The sequence below is a fragment of the Fusarium redolens genome (assembly GCF_020744475.1).
Source record: "Fusarium redolens strain MPI-CAGE-AT-0023 chromosome Unknown BKA55scaffold_18, whole genome shotgun sequence".
In the NCBI taxonomy this organism is placed as follows: domain Eukaryota; kingdom Fungi; phylum Ascomycota; class Sordariomycetes; order Hypocreales; family Nectriaceae; genus Fusarium; species Fusarium redolens.
This window is the reverse complement of record NW_025763681.1, coordinates 637,130-656,578: the sequence shown is the minus strand read 5'-3', so window position 1 is coordinate 656,578 and position 19,449 is coordinate 637,130. Positions and strand designations below refer to the sequence as shown.

The following is a 19,449-nucleotide window of genomic DNA, read 5'->3' as shown; positions in this document are numbered from 1 at the left end:
ATGTGCATGAGCCTGAGTCTTGAAATGCGGGTATTTCACTTTGTCTCCCCACCATTATTTTCGTCCATCATTTTTATCTGAGGCCAGGATGCCAAAACAGGGATAACAAAATGCCCCACTTCAACTCACCATGAGTTCACCGAGCTAAAGTAGGTTCCTTGCTCTCAGAGACTTCTCTGATTGGATCGCGACGACCTTGGTCCTTGTTTTGCATGATACCCAACCTTCTCGCGTCTCGTATTCATCCCATGAGTTACTTGCTTACATGTAGCCACAACATACTGCGGCATGAGAATGGACATTGTCTGATCGTCAAGCTAGCATCAGCATTCTCGGACGAATAACTTTTCACGTTAACTTTGACGTCATATGAGCGGGTTGCTTCTCGCCTTGAGTCTAGTATTTGTGAGTTAATGAAGTTAGACAGGGGACCAGGAGGCTACAATACACAAATAATCGAAAATCATGCAGCATCTTGATGCTCGATGTTGAACATCACTTCCTGAATCGGTATGAGGAGAATTGAATGTTTCAACGAAAGAATTCACAGGTTCGCCCTTCGCTTTTAAGACGGTGTAACAGACATGACTGGACATCAAAGGATGTATAATGAATATTGAGATCAATATCGCATGCTTTCAACGCTTTCATACAACATAAATGTCGTCTGCCCTTTCATGCGTTAGGACTCTCATGATGTCAGAATCATCAATCTGAGCATGGGCGGGTTGGGAGAATTGCCAGTCAAGAACCGCTACAACATCACGTTTATTATTCCATTTCATAGCAGTACAGCTTCAACATGGAGCTTACCCCAACAGCATTTGTTCCGAAGCCGATTCGTATTGTCGTCATAGGTGCTGGGTAATTGTACCCCCATTTTGAATTTGTATTAGCAATTAACCGTTGTAGGATATCGGGCATCCAGTTCTTGAAGGACGTAACCACGCGATTGCCAAACGTCAACATCACGGTTTATGACAAGAACAGTCAAGAAGGAGGAACTTGGGCTGAGAACAGATATCCTGGGTGAGAATTTCCTTCACCCATAACTGACCATGGGCAACTGCTGAAATTTACAAGGTGTGCATGCGAGATCCCATCCCACGCCTACCAGTACAGCTGGAACCCCAACCCCCGTTGGAGCCGCCTGTATGCCGAGGCGGCTGAAATCTTGGACTATCTCAAATCAACGGTGACTAAGTTCGATCTCAGACGATATATTCAATTCGGTACAACCCGCACCGGGGCAAACTGGGATGAGAAGAACTCTGAATGGAACGTTTCTCTGCAAAGCAACGGGATTACTAATAATGAAGTCTCGGTCAAGTGTGATGTTTTTGTCATTGCTGTCGGAAGGCTGAACAACTGGAAGCTACCAGACATAGATGGTCTCGATATGTTCCAGGGGCGTGTGATACACACGGCAAACTGGCCCCAAGGCCTAGACTATCGTGGCAAAGATGTAGCTGTCATAGGAAATGGGGCCAGTTCAACCCAATGTTTAGCTAGCTTACGCAAAGGTGAGAAATTTGGATGGAAAAGCCCAAATGTTGACTAACAGCTCTAGACGCGAGATCCATCACTAACTTTGTTCGTGGACCAACATGGCTGGTTCCGCATGTATTTTCTAGCAATGGAGAACCGCAGGTCAATTGTCAGCATTATCTACCCTACACACAAGCCCGAACCACCTCTGACAGGCGGACAGATTCCCACGATACTATCAAGAAATTCGAGACCGAGCCCGATTCGTACCTTCAATTCCGCCTAAAGATCGAGAAAAAGCTGGCCTATAGCTTCAGAGGTCTCTGGGCCAACTCGAACGCTGCTAAAGAATTCACTCAAAATGCAAAGCAGCACATGACCAATAAAATTAACGATCAACAGACTTTGAAGGCTCTTCTTCCTACCGAGTATAAAGCTGGTTGTCGTCGCTTCACGCCTGCCGATAAGTATTTGGAGGCTCTAGACCAGTCAAATGTAGAGCTCGTTTCAACCCCAATCAAGCAGGTGGAGGGAAATGCTATCATCACGACTGATAACAAACGGCGAACATATGACATGATCGTCTGTGGCACAGGCTTTGAGCCATACGCGCCGAGGTTTCCGATCAAAGGGAGCGGAACAGCTAACTTGTCAGAGCTATGGTCAACGGATGGGGGCTATGAGAGTTACTTGGCAGCAACAGTCGCTGGTTTCCCCAACTTTTTCGGTACGTGAACTCACTCATGAGATCATCCCAAAAGGAAAAAAGCTAAGGTTATCTTTCAAGTGTTTAATCCACCTATCTGTCCTGTTAATGGTTCAGCGTACCCTGGGATTGAGCGTACGAGTGATTACATCATCAGAGTCATCGACAGGCTACAGAAGGATCACTTAAGGTCAGTCTGTATCAAAAAATCAGCCCAGGACGCCTTCAACCGCTGGGTTCAATCACGCATGCCAGAGATGGTATGGTCGGAGCCATGCTCATCGTGGTGTAAGTCGACCTCTATTATCCAGCATTCACATTGCCAGGACCTAATTATTATGTTACAGATAAGTCCAACGAAAAGGTAATTGTTCCATGGCCAGGAACAATACTTCACTACTACGCCGCAACTGAAATAGTGCGATGGGAGGACTACGATCTCAAGTTTGAAGAGGATGACCAAAAGTTTGCAAGTTTCGGGAATGGTATTACAGTAGAAGGATTCACTCCGCAAAGTATACCTTGGCTTTAATGTAATTAAAGTATTGAAACACCATCCTATATCGTTCCATCGTTATTCAAGGTTTCTATATTTACACGAAAAAAGACTGTTGTGTGTCTTGGCCAGGCTATTACCCCTCATTTAGCTCGTCCTTGAAAGGGATTATATGATGAACTGTGTCAATATTTCACTGTTTGTTTACATCATTGCAAATGTGGTCGCTCGATTGCCGAAGCTACGGAGATGAGTGACCATTCGTTTGGAAAGCACTATCAGCTTATATATCCACACCACAACACTAGCAAGCTTTCAGTATTAAACCTTCTCTGCCCAGTAGACTGGGCGCTTCCGCGAATTTTGCAGAGCATGACCAGCACAACGTTTTGGCCAAGCCACTCCACCCCTGAAATATTCACATCATGGTTGGGTGTTCGGTCCCATTCTATGCTATTGGACTCCCATGTATTCCCATGGTGGTTTTATACATCCAAGCCTTCTTCGACCATTATCTAGCCACTTCCTTGAGGCTCGTCTGACAAAGATATAGAGAGGAGTTCTAAGTTTACAATATAGGCGTAGACCTGTCCTTCTATGTATGAAGTAATATATACATTGTTTTGTGTGTAGGATGGATGTCAATGTTGTTTTGGGCTTTATAAGCCTCAAGGGTCCTGTAATGCACACTCCGCCTTTCTTGGGATTTTGTAGGGCGATAAACATGCCGGTGCTTCAGGAACTGTCAGTCCATACAAGCCATCAATTAGGATTGGAGGACTCTACGACCTGTCATTAGTTAGCTGTACCACCATTCTATCTCAGAGCGACCCGGATCAAGACTTCCATAGATTTCTATGAATATCTTATGGCTGACATCTATATCACCGCCTCGACAGCCTTCGCATCGGTCTAAGATAGTACCTTGAGCAGTCTTGCCGTTAGATCCTTTCATGGTGATAGTTCGACCACACAAGGGGTTGTTGTTGGTGTTACTGTCAATCATGGATGCATCATATACATCTCCAGAGATTGCTACGATGCTGCCATTTTCGTCTTGCCCACTCGAATTCTGACCGCAGGCGCCCATCCCAACATCATAAAAAGTAATGTTGCCAGATTTCACATCGCCGTAGGGACTCGCAGCCCCAGTCTTTAGCTCAGACTTTTGCTCCAGCTGGGAATAAACAGGAGTGGAGGGTGAGGGATAAGGTGAGGAAACACCAGGATCAGGAACTTGTTCGTTCTTGGTTGTAGACCCAGCAGAGGGGATGGGGGGATAGGTATCGACGACAGGGGCATTGGTTGGGACTGGATTAGGAATTTCTGCTTGAGCAGAGGCAATCTTGGGTGTCTCAATCACAGTGGGATTGGCGGGGGGTATAGAGGGGTTGGTCGCCTTGGACGCGTACCCGCAATTGCTTGACCACTCAATCTCAATTATACCCTGTGGCTGGACAGCAGCAACTGTGGTAAGAAAAGCAGGAACAAGAGTAAGAATCTTCATGATTTGTGTATCCGTCCGTTTCAATTACTTTTTGTAGTTCAACGGTGGATAAAGAGTGGCGATGGATCTGTGGACCACGCTGTAGAGAAGCACGTAGCAAAGAGGATTCATAAGTGACAAGATGCAATAAATACACAAGGAGAGGCAAAGCTTTAATAATAGAACCTCGCGCTTCTAAAAGGATACCTTTTAGCAGAAAAGTCAGTCGATAATACCGTTGTGTGTGGAAAAGTCTAGTCTCCAGTATTTAAGGTTCAAGGTGAGAAAACAGACAGCTAAAGAATAGGAATACCGTTTTTCATAATAACTGGAGATTTCTCAAATGGCAGGGCTATACATAGAGCGCTACAAAGGTTTTAGCACGATCGCCGTGAGAACGGTCAAGTCGCAATAGGGTTCTTTACCCTTTCCAACACCGACCGGTCATCAGCGAACAGCTGGTCAAGCTGTTTGAGTCACTGTAGGCTAAGCTAGCATAGTGACGAAAACCTCAGTAAGAAAACCAAATGGCCGAGAACGCGAAGAGCGCTATATGGAAATCCTCAGGATAGCCGCAGTGGTAGAATTGCGCAGCGATCGCCGAAGAAGAACCACCTAATTGTAGTAAATATCGAGCCAAGCTGCAAATACCTTTTTGTTGAAGGTCAGGATGCTAGAAATAAACTTCTGTTGAACAAATCATACATGCTATAAATAAAACCCTGTATCCCTGATGCACCGTATCGTAGTCAAGTCTCAGAGCGTGATATACAGGACATGTTCGCAATGATGGTTTGAAACCTTGTTTTTACTCATACGTCCAGACAAAAACGTAACTTTTGACTAATGGGATGAGAAAGCTCAACGAAAATGTAAGAGATACGAAAGGCTGGATGTGTATATTCTGACATTGCGTTGGTTATATTAATCCACCTTAGTTTTGGTCACTTGTGCCATCCATTACCAGTTATTCGGCCTATTCGGGCAGATTGGTGTGCTTACTGTTGTACTGTGAAAAAATCGGCTTCTGGTGGGTCAATTATTAATATGTGGAGTAATCGGTAATGGTTCATCAAAGAGGCTCCCCTGCTCTCAGTCTCCAAGGTGGGTCATCTATGCATCTTAACGGGTATTATTTCTCTACTGACGTTCCACCCTACAAGAGCGTCCTTTCCCGCCGTAGCTACGTTCGACGAGCTTGTACAGATGACAGCAAGAAAAGCGAACGCAAAAAAGCCAACAAAAACTGCTTTGTACATGTACCGTAAGCAGCCAAGGGACTTTAGCTAGGTTGAATGAAAGGTACACTGAAGGTGTCGGGCTTTGCATTTGGGCATTTGCACTAGCGCCTTCTTATCCAAAACATAACTGAAAGAGTTTCACAATCTTCATTCAAAGCCGACAATGTGGCTTCACTCGACTGGCGTTGTAAGCCAAATACTAGGTGTGGAGTTGTGGTGGTTCTGAATGATGACACGTAGTCACGTCCTAAGTCTAGTGTTGGAGTCTGCAAAGCAGTGAAATGGTTAGCAGATGCTGACGTGCTTGTGAACGTTGGGCTTTCTCCAACGGCATCCCTAGCCGAAGATAAGATCCACGATGTGAGGGATAATCGCGATTTTTTTCCATTATTTCTCATTTGTTACTGTGCCCAAGTGGGTCTGGATGCTGTTGAGCTTGCAATGACTGGCGTATTGGGACTACAGTTTAGCTGCAACGGCGAAAGCTTGCCTCCCGTGCTTGAGGTCCTCGCCCATAGATCAAGCCTATTTCAGCCTACTACAAGAACAGGAAAAGGCCTTTCTTCGACTTTTGTAACATGTAGCGCTACAGAAGATAGATTTGCATTTCTCATGAGCGATAAATACTTTTCATATCCAGCCAGAAGTCGATGAGGGCCAATATGGAAGCCCTGCCACTTGAATCAACATCTTCGCTATCGCTGAAACCCGGCAGCGACGTCCAGCTGGTAACTGTCGGCGATGAGTGCTCTCAAGAGGTTGTTGCAAATAGTGTCTCCTCTGGGTCCCTCATCCGGAGAGTGACTGCAATAACATACCTATGCGGCATGAACGTCACCAGTAGCGCATCTAACGGTCTTATAGTCATTGCCCTTCCTCGACTCACAAAGGATCTCGAACTTCCTCCATCTCTCGTTTTCTGGCCATCTTCAGTTCAAGGACTGACCACTGCATCAACTTTGCTCCTCGCGGGCGCTATCGCTGATGTTTTAGGATCGCGATCGGTGAATCTGTCGGGATGCATATTGAATTGTATCTTCATACTTACTTGTGGACTGGTCAAGAATGGGGAGGAACTTGTTGTCTTACGAGCCCTGCAGGGCATTGCCACGGCGTTACATTTGTCTAGTTCCGTGGCCCTTGTGACCCAAGTGCAGCCTCAGGGTCGAGAACGCAACGTAGCCTTTGCGTGCCTAGGATTAAGCCAGCTGTTAGGTTTCTCATCTAGCCTCGTTGTGGGCGGCATATTGATCGACACTCTTGGATGGCGATCAGGATGGTATTTCTGTGGAGGCCTTACCCTGCTACTATTCGCCATCGGATGGTGGGCATTGCCAAGAACCGCACGACCCGGCTCGTTACGAATCACGATACGAAATCTGAAAAAGAAAGTCGACTGGGTTGGCGCATTACTTGCATCGACATCCATAAGTCTACTTACATACTTTTTGGGGTTCGTTGACGCACATACCTCTCGATTGATGTACTAGCTAATTCCAAAACAGCCTCATCAGCACAGGTATAGATCAAGTTCGATCCCCCCTGGCCCTTGTGCCCTTGAGTCTCAGCATGGTAGCGACTGCCTTATTTGTATACTGGATGCACTCTCGGGTCAAAAGAGACCGGGTGGCCCTGATTCCAAATGGGCTTTGGAAGAATCTGTCTTTTACCAGCATCTGCATCACTGTTGCATTATCCTTTGCTGTGTTAAACTCTCTGGATCTCGTGACGAGTCTTTAGTAGGTAGAGAGCGAGTGCCAGCCGAAAAGCCCCTTCCGCTAACGAACATCCTAGTTTCCAAGAAATCGAGCATCTCTCGGCTCTTGAAGCGGCTATCCGCATGCTTCCAAGCACTGTGGTTGGCCTCGCTCTCAATATCACAACGGGTCTTGTGGTCCACAAGATCCGTGCGAATTGGCTCGTCGCTTTCGCATCGCTCATTTCTGCTGGCTCTCCCCTTCTTATGGCTGTCATCCAGCCGGACTGGCCTTACTGGAAGTGCGCTTTCCCTGCACAGATCCTGATGCCTTTCTCTATCGATGTTCTTTTCACAATCGGTCTCATAATTATCACCGAGGTTTTTACTGAGGAACAACATGCAGTCGCTGGTGCTGTTTTTAACACGGCTGCGCAGCTCGGTAACACAATGGGACTGGCTCTCATGCAAGTCATCTCAACCTGGGTCACAAAACAACAGGAGACAGCGAAACCTTTTACAAAAGCCCTCATGGAGGGTTACAGAGCGACCTTCTGGGCCATGTTGGCTTTCTTGCTGGTCTGTAGCATTGTCGGAGCGATCGGACTTCGACGGGCAGGCAAAGTTGGGTTGAGGCATTGTTAAAGAGATGACACTGGTGACTGCAGGTCAGAGTTGAGAAAGTAGTGGACTTGTGCGCATACCATCAGGCGTACTGCCACACACCCAACCATGATTGGCCAGTATGTTAATTAATTCTGACTACACAATCTCGTGAACCACCATCCCAGTGATTTGGGCGATCTCGGTATTCTTCTACCTGTTGTCGCTAGAATGTATAATCATGAAAGCGTCCAGCTACTTAACCTAGAGTTCCCATCCTGTTCGCAAATGCCGCCTTGGGGCTTCAGGTTGCTGCAGCCTGTCCGGTATTGGGTAATTATATGTTGAGATGTACATACCTTCCTTGGGAGATAGATGGTGACTCCTGTGAAAGAAATTGCATTGCTCCCGGAGGGAGATCCAAAGTAGGTCAAACGAAGTCTGCCACTTCCCCACCGCGAATTTGAGCAGATTATACACAATTTGTGGCCGACATTTTGTTATTCTTGGTAAATTGGATCTCTGTCATAACCAAGTTAACGTAGACAGCTCAGACTGAAAAGGCAAGGATGGGGGATGGTCGTACGAAGACCAGCTCCATGTGCCTTGACATCTTGCTAATCCCTTTACACACTTACCAATCAAGCCCCGCTCCATTCTATTCGCTTTTGTCATATCTCACGTACTAGAACCTTGTCCGACTTTCTGAAACCTGCCCTGCCAGTGTCTACTCTACGGCCCTCGTGAAAAGCCTTTGGAGCCTATCACACGGTTGAAAGAGTCTCAGGGAGTTCTTGGACTCAAAGGAGGCCCCTCTGAAGACCAAATAGCAATTACATATCAGGAGCAAGTCCATTAAGCAAACAACAAGACCAGGTTAGATTCAGATCAGCGTAGCCATACAGAAGTTGCCGTCGAAAATTGCTAGACTGCTAATTTCACTTGACATTCACTGAAAGTTAATACATGCAAGAATTCTCTTATTTCACCTTTTTTTAAAGAAACTAAGAAGGATCAAATGTGACAAAGCATGTATTAGGCTACCGGACATGATAGCAGAGTATATCTGTGTGTGGGTGGCAAAAGAGGATCGACCGATGCTTTGTCATGCTCTTCTATCCCTTGGTTTGAGGTTAAAGTATTTATTGATAATTGATTTTCCCATCTCCCATTAATCCACAAGGCATGGCACTATCGACGTACTTAACCTTTTGGCTACCGGAATGAATTTGAATGTAATGATACCTTTGTCTGCCAAGTTGAATACAGATTTGAGCCATCATGACTCACATATCGCTATCAGGGCATGATATGATGTTGGCAGTAAATGTATGTAAGCCTTTGTTCTTTGCATTCATGTGACTACTCAAGACCAAGAGGTCCGGGCGTAATTCCAAATATAGAGTACTTATACAGAGCTTACCACGTTACTATCCTTTTTAGCGTTCCTTAGACGCGCCGCATCTCCACGAGGCCGAGATTAGTATTTTCAGTATTTCCAGTAACGTATTGTATCACAACATAGCTGACGCTTCTATGGCTGTGACCTCCGTCAACTGAGATCGTGTAGCTGCATTGTTGCTCCAGTTTTCACAAGTGTGCTATAATTAGTATGGATAATCTCAACGAAACAACTGCAAAATATTTGCATTTGAATCAATAAATAGGTCTACTCGCTTCAAATTGAATGCCATTCTCACTCTACACAAGCCTGTTGAGAACTCACTCCATATCAACATGTCGTCAAACTCCACGGCTGACCTGGTCGGTGAATATGTAAGAGTGGCCCAAAAATATCATGAAAAGGCCATCTCTGTCCTCCGAAAACAGCTCGAATATTCGGAGACTAACACACGCACACGAGAAGATGTCACTCAAATCGTTGAAATGCTGGAAAACTGCACAATTCAGAAACCGCTCACTGCTAGAGAAGTGCTTCGATTAAGACCTAGCGGCAGCTTGAGTAAGAAACTTGTGGTTTGCTCAGAGGACGATGCACGCAAGATATTCGATAAAGGGCCCCCATGTTTTCCAGTCCTTGTGGTCGAGTCAAGTACTCAGCAACATATCTCCATAGATTGGTTCTTAGGCATTCTCGAAACTCGAGCAAATCTTGATGTCCACGATTTCGGCAAAAACATCAAGAACAAAGGCAGAGTTGCTGAGAGAATCCCTTCGAGTTCTGCCATAGACATGTTCAAGAGCCGACAGAAGATGCAACGAAACGGAAGCCGAATTTACCCATTAAACTTCCTCAACCTCAACGGGATTAAGGACAATGCTGTCCCGGGATTCTTGGCGAATCGCAAAGACTTCAAGATACTAGAGCTCTCACGTGAAGAAAACGGTAAAAGGGAGTATCGCACAGAATCCACGGACCTGGACGAATCAACTTCTTTTCACTTACTCGCCAGCCAAGGGGCGGTGCATCTCCCGCATGTCGATCATCACTATGTATATACAACAATCTTCAACGAGGAAGGGCACAAGCTGTGGCTCATGTGGCCAGGTTTGGGGATTGACGGTCTCCAGACATGGAGGGAGACGGGCCAAGTCCCCGATGGTGGCATTCCTGTTTATATCGCACCTGGGTATACTCTCATCCAGCCACCTGGTACATTGCACGCGCCGATCACAGTCTCAGACTGTTTGATGACAGGGACAATGCATTGGCATAGTTCCCAACTTCATAATATACTAAGATATACCAAGGCAGAAATCGAAGATCCAGAGATTACAAATGAGTCCTTTTCGCGCCAATTTATTGAAAAGATGACAATAATTCTAGCTCTATGGAGAAGAGGATCGAAAGCCTATAAGTGGCCGCCAGATGAACATCTTAACGAATGCCTAGAAATCCTGGAGGTGAGCAAGCGATATGTGCAATTGATGAAAGGGCGATGAGGCAGTGCTAACGAAAGTCTAGTGGCTCAAGGACGGCTGCGATTGTGATCAAACCGCTTCAAAATGCAAAACGTGCCGATGTGCAAGCGAAAAACGCCCGTGTGATGAAAGATGTCACTATGGTGATTACACACGCTGTAAGAACCCAAATTGATTAGAATGTCAGAAAGATAATATGGCAGATGATTGCGGCGAAACAGTAGATCCAGGATTTGAAGGATTCACAAGTATTGGAGATCTAGACTCTGATTAATTGAATTTATGGTCAATGACATGTACCTCCTTACTTCCGTGTCTTCTTAAGTTGACATTTGACCTTGTGCCAAGTTTTGTGATCGAAAATATACTGTAATTACAAAAAGATCAGCCCAGAAAAATCACCATAAAATTAAAAGATGGTACTCTGATGATTTCAGGGTAGATACTCTCCAAGTCGTAGCGGCATTATGCGTTAGGTGGGAAACATAGAATGTAAGCCAAGGGGATTTTGAAACTAATCTTCAGGGATAACAAACGGGTCTGGAACAGATGGCTGCACCACCGTACGTGTTGGATGCACTACACAGGTCTAGATGATGGATTGAATACGATACAATACTGATTACTACGCCCCGCGGCTCAGTTTTGCCGAAAGAGGGCTAATCACTAATGCGCTTATTTGCCAACTTGCTACATAATCGTTGCCACCATCTTCTCGAGTACATACTGTGACACACTCACAATGCCGAACTGTTGTCCACATTTGGACTAGGCAGAAACAGTGTCTTCACTATTGAGCACTTTTTCTTTTCACATCACCCTTGGAATCTTACGTCTTCCTGCACAGCGTGAGACAAAAAAGTCGGAGGCTGCTAGAATGAGTGCTACGTGCTGGCGATCGGACGCAACTTGGTAGATGCTCAAGAAGCATTTGTCAAGTACTGATTGAGACTGTTGGTCGTGGCTTATTTTGTTATGAGATGTAGAAGTGTGATGTTAGAAAATGTTGAAATCCGCCACAAAAGAATACCTCTTTTCCTTGGTCTCCACGATTAAATAAACTATCGAAGTGTCATAACATAAACAGAAGAAGGGGTGAGGGTAAAGAATGGAGTTTCAGCTTGACTGCGGAAAGATCCACCTCGGCTCCATCTGGAGTTCACAGCTAAAATAAGACCTAAGCTATGGGGTTAGTCGCCATACGAGATCGTTTCATCGCACCCCTGATCTGGGTATCCTACCATCCCCGCTTTGAGCATATTTATGCATATTAACTGATTTACCTTTATTTTGCCCGACATTTGGGTTGCTGTAGTCAACAGAGTCTCACTATTGAAGAGAAAACCCTCGGACGCGCACTCATATCAGACAATCACAGGGTTACTGGTAATGTAGGCAGACATCGATTGGGTGGCATCACTTCACGGCTTCTAGACAAGACCCTAGCTACTAGGCAGATGCGTCGACGTACCAAAGCAATACCAAATTATTATAGATGGTATAGATATCATCCTAGACCTTATATAACCTCTTCACAATGACCCCATTGCCAGAACTGTCAATGTTCTCACAGTACATTCTCCACTAACACTGGAGAGCTGTGTGGCCCGATCTCAAGACTAACAACTTCACGTCATCAACATCAGGTGAGAGGTGTAATATGTAATAATGAGCAGCTTACGTGAGATACACATATAATAGGACGTAGGGACTCAATTATCATAGAATTACGACCCAACAGAGGCAGATGATGTAGGGGGCGGACGGGATTGGAATTCCCCCAAACCAACTCAATCTACTAATCTGTCAACATGGCACCTCAGCAGTGTTTGTAATTTACGGTACTTAGATAATAACACAGCTCTTATACAGTAAGCATTTGTAGTCATGCAGTACGTCCGAAGATGCAATAGTGAGAACTGAAATCATGTATGCCATTGCCTTGACTATACGACCCAGCTTTGCTCCAAACGACGCCATTCTGGCCCCTACACTACATATAGGATTTATTATCCTCTCAGGGGCCCCCAACTTTCTTTCAATTACCGAGAACAAGGCGTAGCCCTTGACACTAGACCACCCACCTTCACTTAGATCAAGCTACGAAGCGGTCCCAAAGCCATAGTATCGATCGCATATAGCGTCATTGGGTGGAAGTCTGGGCATCCCGAGGCAGGCTCTGGCTTCCCATCCAGCAGTTACTGTACGGTGTAATCGGGGGAGTAGGGTAGTCATGAACGTGCAGGACATTGTATCCCTTTTGGGAAGTACTGTAGATATTCCCCATGTATTTGTTAATGGTTTTGGCCCTGGGGGTAGCAGGGCCAGTAGCTCGATGGGCAATGGCATTTTGCTCTGCTGTAAAGCGGGCCAGCCTCTGGGACACTCCGGAATACCCGGCTGTCGAGTACTTGCGGACGAGTGTAGGAGAAGGACTCTGACAGTGACGCAATAGAGCGATCCACGTAGCATTTTCCATCCGGTCCCAATCCTCCTCGTTCTTAACTTCGGCGCGACCGAGGATCACCCGCGCAAGGTCCAGAGATGATCGGGCCATAACCGTCGGCCGGGTGGAGACGAAATCGCGATGGTACAACGCAATCTCACAGAGATAGGCAGCCATGTGTGTAACCACTTGATCGTCACCCTCCTCTAGCACGATTAGCTGCGAAAAGAAGTCGACGGTGGGGTGGCCAATGACCCAATCGAGGGTCTCTAGGACATGCCACTCCATCTGGGTGAACAAGCCAGCATCATAGAGTCCACAACAGATGTCCTCGAGTCGATGAATCTGGGGAATGCGGCCCTTTTCGTCGCCATACTTGGCAGCGATGAGTAGCGCGGCGCATCCAGCCAATTGATAGTATTTTTCTAACAAAATTCTCTTGGTGCAGTACCGGTCGATGAGGTTCACAGTGAGGAAGAGAGTCTCGGGTAGTAGGTCAAAGGCGGCATGGGCCTCGACGAGGAAATTTATCAAGTACGGCCGCTTGAACCAATCGATCTCGGGCTGCTCATCGATCAGTGAAGCAGCTGGTAGAGTCTCATTCTAAATGTTGTTAGCACACGCAATGTGATGTGCGTCGATGTTGCAACATGCCTCCATCTGTCGCATATGCTGCATGATATCCTCCAGGTATTCATCGCCTGCTAGTCGTGAAAGCTCATCGCCAATCAGCTCTTGCCGTTGACGAGACATCATTTGTGCTACTTCTTGGGCTGTAATTCTGTGCTGATGATCATCGAACTCCACAAAGTAGGAGCCATCGAGTTGAGAGTATAACATCTTTGGGATATAACAGGTAACTGGCAGATGAAAGCGGTTCAAACGTGTTGATGATATACGTGGTTTAAGGGTCAATGCCGGACCAATCCGTTCAAGATATGTGACTCCTTAGGTTTTTTGTTGGAATACGAGAGCCCGATGTCGATTATTTCGCAGTGTCGTCATATGGCACTTTTCTCTCCAAAGATGCCGAATATTGTCAAGACTAATTCATAAGAGTTAGTCCCTAATTTATGGTGTATCCTCATCTAGATTGATAGGAACAGAAAGCCGGCTAAGAATAGATGCAATGAAATGTCGTGACCTCGGCGGCCCAAGGGAGCAGGAATCATCGCCAGGGAGCGACCCGGGTATCTCTATTTTAAGCATTTGGGTTAGCGGAAATTGGCCTTGTTCAACTTTCGCATCTTGGGTGATACATCAAGACTTGACGTACAGTCAGATTTCGTAGAATCGGTTGTGATTCCTTGACCTAGGCCGCAGCCATTAGAGGCGTAGTGCGCTCGGGCGTGGAGAGTCTTCCCATTGCATGTTCTATTGATGGCACAGTATCGCTTGGGGCCATGGACAAGTAAAGTATACATAGTACTTACCGTGAAGGAGTGCACTCCAGCGAAGAGTTGTAAGGAGGGACAAGCAATTGGGTGACGTAGACTTGCTGTTGGTCTCCTCGTGCCAATGTTCGGCGTCAGTTGGGTTATGCGTCAAGGGCGTGCAGTGGGATTACTTGTCAAGGTCAAGAAGGGAGATTAACAAATGATGGAAAAAGAAAAAGGGGCAAGAACGGCACCTCGAAAACTGGTCCCCGGACCCACTCAACGTGGCTGGGCATAACCCCGTCTTGATGCGTTAATCTCACTGCGCGGTATTCAGGCAGAAGTATTGGAATAGATGTTGCAGTTCGTACTTCCAGCCGTGCTAAGGCTACAGAGATACCTTGCCGATTCGCCGACCAAAACCAGGCAGTCGTCCAATTCTAAGATATCAGTAAGATGTTTTCTGGCTAATGGGCGTACTTGTTTCAATACTCGGCTCGTGTAGCGTCTAATTGCGCGATAGTAAAGTAGAATGATAAGTGCCTCGAATGTGCTATTCGCAGAGCGATGAAATTAGCAGCGGGCCAGGGTATTCAGACGTTACAGGGTACAAGTTACTTTTCTAAAACGAGATCGACGATGGGAATACTAATCTAAATACTACTCCCTCACATCATTTAGTGCATGAAACGACACGTCAGCCCCTTCACCTTGTTGTACCGAGTGGTATTTGAAGAGTACCCATTCCGGTACTGACAATCGAATGTGCAGTTGGAAATACAGATATTGCGCTCTCAAACTCGCCGTGTAGCCTATAACGACGGTTCAAGATCATGCCCAATCTCAACGGCTAGTATTTAAAAGTTGTTATTGTAGAGATGTTGCTGATTGTACATAGGCACGTTGATAGAAGATCTGGACAGCCTTCTTGACCTGGTTGCGAGAATTTCAGATTACGACGAGCCTCAAGTCCTCAAAATTCTCGAGCGCCTTGACTCATTCGACTACAGGAAGCAGTCTAAGTCTCAACCGAGAGACCCAGTAGCTTGTGCACTGTGGAACAGACCGGATTGCCAACGACGTCGGCGACTAGAGCTCAAGGGTCTATCCTCCGTAAGAATTGCTAAAAGTCTTGGCCGGCAACGTTACTGCAAGGCAAGTCGCGTACTATACCGGTGCTCATGTTGCACAAATACATACCTTACATGGGACACCGCTGTTGATCACTGGCAGATCAAACACAATGGTCCAGTAATTATGTTTTGCATGTCGTGCGGCCATCAATTGTCAGCTGCCAAAGCGAAGAAGCACCAAACTATTTGTGGATGGAAAATCATGGACGTAGTTGCAACTCAACCTACTCAGGTTTGGCTCTACTTCCTTCAACATCTGCTGAGTTTGAAGCGCCAGGAAGTTTGTAATTTGATAGGAGCATACCGCCTGCGTGATCCGCCCCGCCATTATGACACAAGAAGTATGCCATCCCTGTTCCATTCCCGGTCTGTTGCGTCCTAATCTTTAGAAAGGTCTCAGTATGTATTTGTTCCAACACATGCGGCGAGCTCATAAACTTCCAGAGGCTTCTGGACGCCTTTCATGGCAACAGTCGCCTGACAAGTTGCGAGACAGAGAGTTGTATGGTTTGGTTCCAGACGGAACCTCAGCTGCAAAATGGGGCTTATTTGAAATGATTAAATCGATAAGAACAGGCAGGCCATTGAAAGATCAAAAGCTTCTCGTGTGGCATCCTGACCTATTTGATGATGCCCATCAAGAACTTTACCGGTTGCAGGATAACACAGGAGAATTCAAATGGGTGAGACTAGAGGCCGAACAGGGCTTTATGCCATTGAAGTGCGTCTTTTCTGATCAAACGAGACAGACGTGTGCTAAACCTTATAGTGACCAACGTGCCCCAGTGCCTCATTTTCCCTCGGCCATGTCAATATTCACTGAGTTCGAGGGAATCTCCACAATTAGTGAACGTGACAGCCACACGATACACGAGCCAGAGAGTGAAGGCTCAAGCGATGTAAGTTCGATAGCGGGCAGTGACACTGAACATCCCTATGGCGCCGGCTATGCGTGGCGCGGTGCTCGACGAGCTTTCAAGACTAAGCGTGGTCGCTATGAAGTGGGCCCCTAGTTAGCATTGCAAACTCTGCAGTTCTATACGCACCTTCAAATTTTATGACAGAGGAAAGACTTGCCTTTCCGACGGCCAGAAACTTGGTGAAACCAGGCTTGAGCCAAGAAAGTAAAGTCAATATAGGCAAAAGTAGATATTAGCTCGTGGTTTGGTTCTTACCCTTTTTACAAATGTTCTAGAAGCCCTCTATGGCGGTGTTACTAGTCTGTAGATATGATATAAGTTGGTGCATTTTCACATCTACTTGAGCTACATCTCCAATGAATATCCATAAACTTTCGCACCGCCTTCTTGGATTCTCTTCAACATAAGGAAGTATGGTTGTTTCTCAGGAATGCATTTTGATCGGGATACGATAGGCTCGTAGTCTGGTGATTTAGCATATGCTCTTATTGGTGTAGATAAGACTACTGACTTTAACCAGATAATAACACTGTTGTTACCTGACTAGTTTGAATACTGAACAAGATCTTGTAGTTTTAGCTAGCATCTAGGTTATGTGACTCTGACATCGACGAGTAAGACGGGCCTAAGCCTCATCTTGACTCTTCCCTGAATCCTTTCTTCTGTGATTCTTCTCTTCCATCTACTTCGAGCCAATGGGAGATGACGCAATGCTCTCTTGTCGTCAGCCAATGGCACCATGAATTGTTTTCTTGGTGCAGGGTGTGGCGTCAATTCAGAGAAGCAAGGCTGGCAGTCGTTACCTTCAGCAGTACATTGCTGTGGTCACTTCTCATGGACCACATTGTCTAATAATAGAACTCGTTTGCGGCAATTGGCAGTGATACCCATCCATCTAGAAACAATCCTTGGCTTGTTTTTATAAACTACCACGGGGTCCTCTCCTAATCATTGTAGCCCTTGCACACTAGCGTCCCTTCTGTATTACCCTGATGGCGGTGTTTGGAGCCAGATCAGTGCACAGGCGAACCCTCAATAGTCGACCGCTGTGCCACTCTCGTTTATTGTAAGATCCAAAAGTCTTTAGCTAAGTGGCGTATGGTTATTTCAAGGCTCATAAGGTCATATTCAATATTTTCAAACATAGCTCCTTTTGTGGGAGATTTTGCTTATGTTTAGAAACTTGAACCTAAAATGGAAAAGGCCTCTATATTAGCCTGTGTGATTACGGACTCAGATATATCCGGTTGTCATAAGACACGGTCCATTTGCCCGTTAGTCCTCTTCATCTGTATTGTCCAGGAATAGGATTACTAGTGAAATCAGTAGCCCGTCCTTAGCCGGTACCACAAAAATGAAAAAATGAAACACGTGGGAGTGTATCTAACTACATAACCAAGCTATATGAAGCAAAGGTACTAATGGGCAGCTATATGAGAGACTCGGTGTTCTACATACTCATATAGTATGCACGATTACAAAGATACAATATTCAAACTGGTTGGCAGGTTCAACATTCAGGGCGGAGTCATGAAGCAGGCGTTCGCAACAAATCTCTTACGTGAAAATGGTCTTCAGCCATTTAACGACAAAAAGCATCGGGAAGAACAGATTGGCATCCTTGTCATTTCTGAGGCAGAATATAACAAGCCTAGCCATTTCGTTGAACCTGTACGCGTTTCAGGCGGTCGGCTAGTTAAGAAGAAATGGATTGAGGATCTCCACATCGAGAATGAATGGTTTGACCCATGTGGCGATTACTTGTGGGAGAAAACAGTTTGTGTGGATGACAAAGATGCCAGGGATGATGATAAAAAGTATTTGGACAGCGAGTGTCAGGATGATGACTATGAGGAGGGCGATGGCGATGATGAGTCTGACGATGATGAGCCTGACGATGATGAGTCTGATGTTGATGAGTCTGATGATGATGAGCCTCCGGGTTATGAGTACGAACATGATGAAGAGTCTGAGGATGAAGCGTATTGGAAGAAAGCGTATAAGCATGAGTCTGAAGATGAAGAGTCTGAGGATGAAGCGTATTGGAATAAAGCGTATAAGGGTGGTTGGCATGAGACTGGTAATAGGAAGCGGTATAATGATAGCCGCCGGCTTCGGAGTCAAGCCCTAGTTTATCTGGCAGCTCCACTGACTTAAGCGGCGGCAATCCAGAAGACATTGACAAGCCCGATACGAGAAAAGCGCCAATAGGACTACAGTAACAACTTACAAGGGGCGTATGGGAAGTTTTAGAACCATCGTGATAGGATCAGGCGGCTCAGTCAGTTGACTTGGGTGATTGGATAACGAGAACAATAAAGCCACTATAGATAAGAACAACTTTCACAGCGGTACTCACCAAGAAAATAGCAAATAACATGTTGAAATTCTACTTGAACCTATTGTATTTCGAAGTTGAAGGGGGCAGGACCGCGGCGCCTGGCTTACCATCTGGAAATAACCTATGCCGACAATGAATTGAACAAATACCAGGATATACAGCTAACCTTACTCGATGCTAAACAGGCCGCTAATTACTCAAGGCTAGCAAGCAGTTTTGGCATAATTAATTCCTGAACCAATAGCAAATAGTGGTGAGCAAGGAACATCTGTGACAAAGATAAAAAGGTTCTTTCCACCCAGGTTTCCATCCTCGGGAAAGCTATATACGATGCCTCTTGAAATGACGCCCCCAGCCCTGTACCAAGTGTCTGCGGCCAGCCTCCAGTAAAGATGAAGAATAATCTTCACAATTTATACAGTCATTGAAGCCATTACGAGTATGGAGTAAGATTCTATATCTTTTATCTTTGTCACCTACAGTTATGCTACAGTATGGTAGCCTCTGATTGGCCAACTCTTTCTTTTTTTTTTTTTTTCCTGCGCGTAGTCATCTAAACTCCATTTGCATGACCGGCCGACGTACCGCTGGACCCAAGAAGCTGATCTCTTCATATCTGTTTCTCTCGAAAAAC

General features: G+C 45.8%; 8 protein-coding genes across 8 annotated transcripts; 6 read left to right on the top strand and 2 right to left on the bottom strand.

Moving 5' to 3' along the window:
- Window positions 1-802: 802 nt before the first annotated feature.
- Window positions 803-2,726, top strand: BKA55DRAFT_695448 (uncharacterized protein; the record flags this gene model as incomplete). Its single annotated transcript, XM_046200155.1, has 6 exons — window positions 803-864; window positions 913-1,029; window positions 1,084-1,523; window positions 1,571-2,215; window positions 2,276-2,482; window positions 2,542-2,726. 6 exons carry the CDS (start codon window positions 803-805, stop codon window positions 2,724-2,726), a joined length of 1,656 nt encoding a protein of 551 aa, XP_046044256.1.
- Window positions 2,727-3,358: 632 nt separating this feature from the next.
- BKA55DRAFT_522908 (uncharacterized protein) lies at window positions 3,359-4,197 on the bottom strand (the record flags this gene model as incomplete). The annotated part of the gene is made up of 2 exons (XM_046188607.1): window positions 3,359-3,432; window positions 3,615-4,197. The coding sequence occupies 2 exons, from the start codon at window positions 4,195-4,197 to the stop codon at window positions 3,359-3,361; spliced, it is 657 nt and encodes a 218-aa protein (XP_046044255.1).
- Window positions 4,198-6,079: 1,882 nt separating this feature from the next.
- On the top strand, window positions 6,080-7,758 carry BKA55DRAFT_598100 (major facilitator superfamily domain-containing protein; the record flags this gene model as incomplete). The annotated part of the gene is made up of 3 exons (XM_046196170.1): window positions 6,080-6,870; window positions 6,923-7,156; window positions 7,212-7,758. The coding sequence occupies 3 exons, from the start codon at window positions 6,080-6,082 to the stop codon at window positions 7,756-7,758; spliced, it is 1,572 nt and encodes a 523-aa protein (XP_046044254.1).
- A 1,695-nt stretch (window positions 7,759-9,453) lies between these two features.
- On the top strand, window positions 9,454-10,873 carry BKA55DRAFT_544381 (uncharacterized protein; the record flags this gene model as incomplete). The annotated part of the gene is made up of 3 exons (XM_046190703.1): window positions 9,454-10,581; window positions 10,638-10,757; window positions 10,787-10,873. The coding sequence occupies 3 exons, from the start codon at window positions 9,454-9,456 to the stop codon at window positions 10,871-10,873; spliced, it is 1,335 nt and encodes a 444-aa protein (XP_046044253.1).
- A 1,869-nt stretch (window positions 10,874-12,742) lies between these two features.
- BKA55DRAFT_709983 (cyclin-like protein) lies at window positions 12,743-13,885 on the bottom strand (the record flags this gene model as incomplete). The annotated part of the gene is made up of 2 exons (XM_046200768.1): window positions 12,743-13,632; window positions 13,666-13,885. The coding sequence occupies 2 exons, from the start codon at window positions 13,883-13,885 to the stop codon at window positions 12,743-12,745; spliced, it is 1,110 nt and encodes a 369-aa protein (XP_046044252.1).
- A 1,442-nt stretch (window positions 13,886-15,327) lies between these two features.
- Window positions 15,328-15,525, top strand: BKA55DRAFT_466662 (uncharacterized protein; the record flags this gene model as incomplete). Its single annotated transcript, XM_046186114.1, has 1 exon — window positions 15,328-15,525. A coding segment is annotated over one exon (198 nt), but the record flags the coding sequence as incomplete, so codon positions are not given.
- Window positions 15,526-15,955: 430 nt separating this feature from the next.
- Window positions 15,956-16,567, top strand: BKA55DRAFT_544379 (uncharacterized protein; the record flags this gene model as incomplete). The annotated part of the gene is made up of 2 exons (XM_046190702.1): window positions 15,956-16,275; window positions 16,324-16,567. The coding sequence occupies 2 exons, from the start codon at window positions 15,956-15,958 to the stop codon at window positions 16,565-16,567; spliced, it is 564 nt and encodes a 187-aa protein (XP_046044250.1).
- A 1,374-nt stretch (window positions 16,568-17,941) lies between these two features.
- Window positions 17,942-18,631, top strand: BKA55DRAFT_598097 (uncharacterized protein; the record flags this gene model as incomplete). Its single annotated transcript, XM_046196169.1, has 2 exons — window positions 17,942-18,145; window positions 18,245-18,631. The coding sequence occupies 2 exons, from the start codon at window positions 17,942-17,944 to the stop codon at window positions 18,629-18,631; spliced, it is 591 nt and encodes a 196-aa protein (XP_046044249.1).
- Window positions 18,632-19,449: the final 818 nt, after the last annotated feature.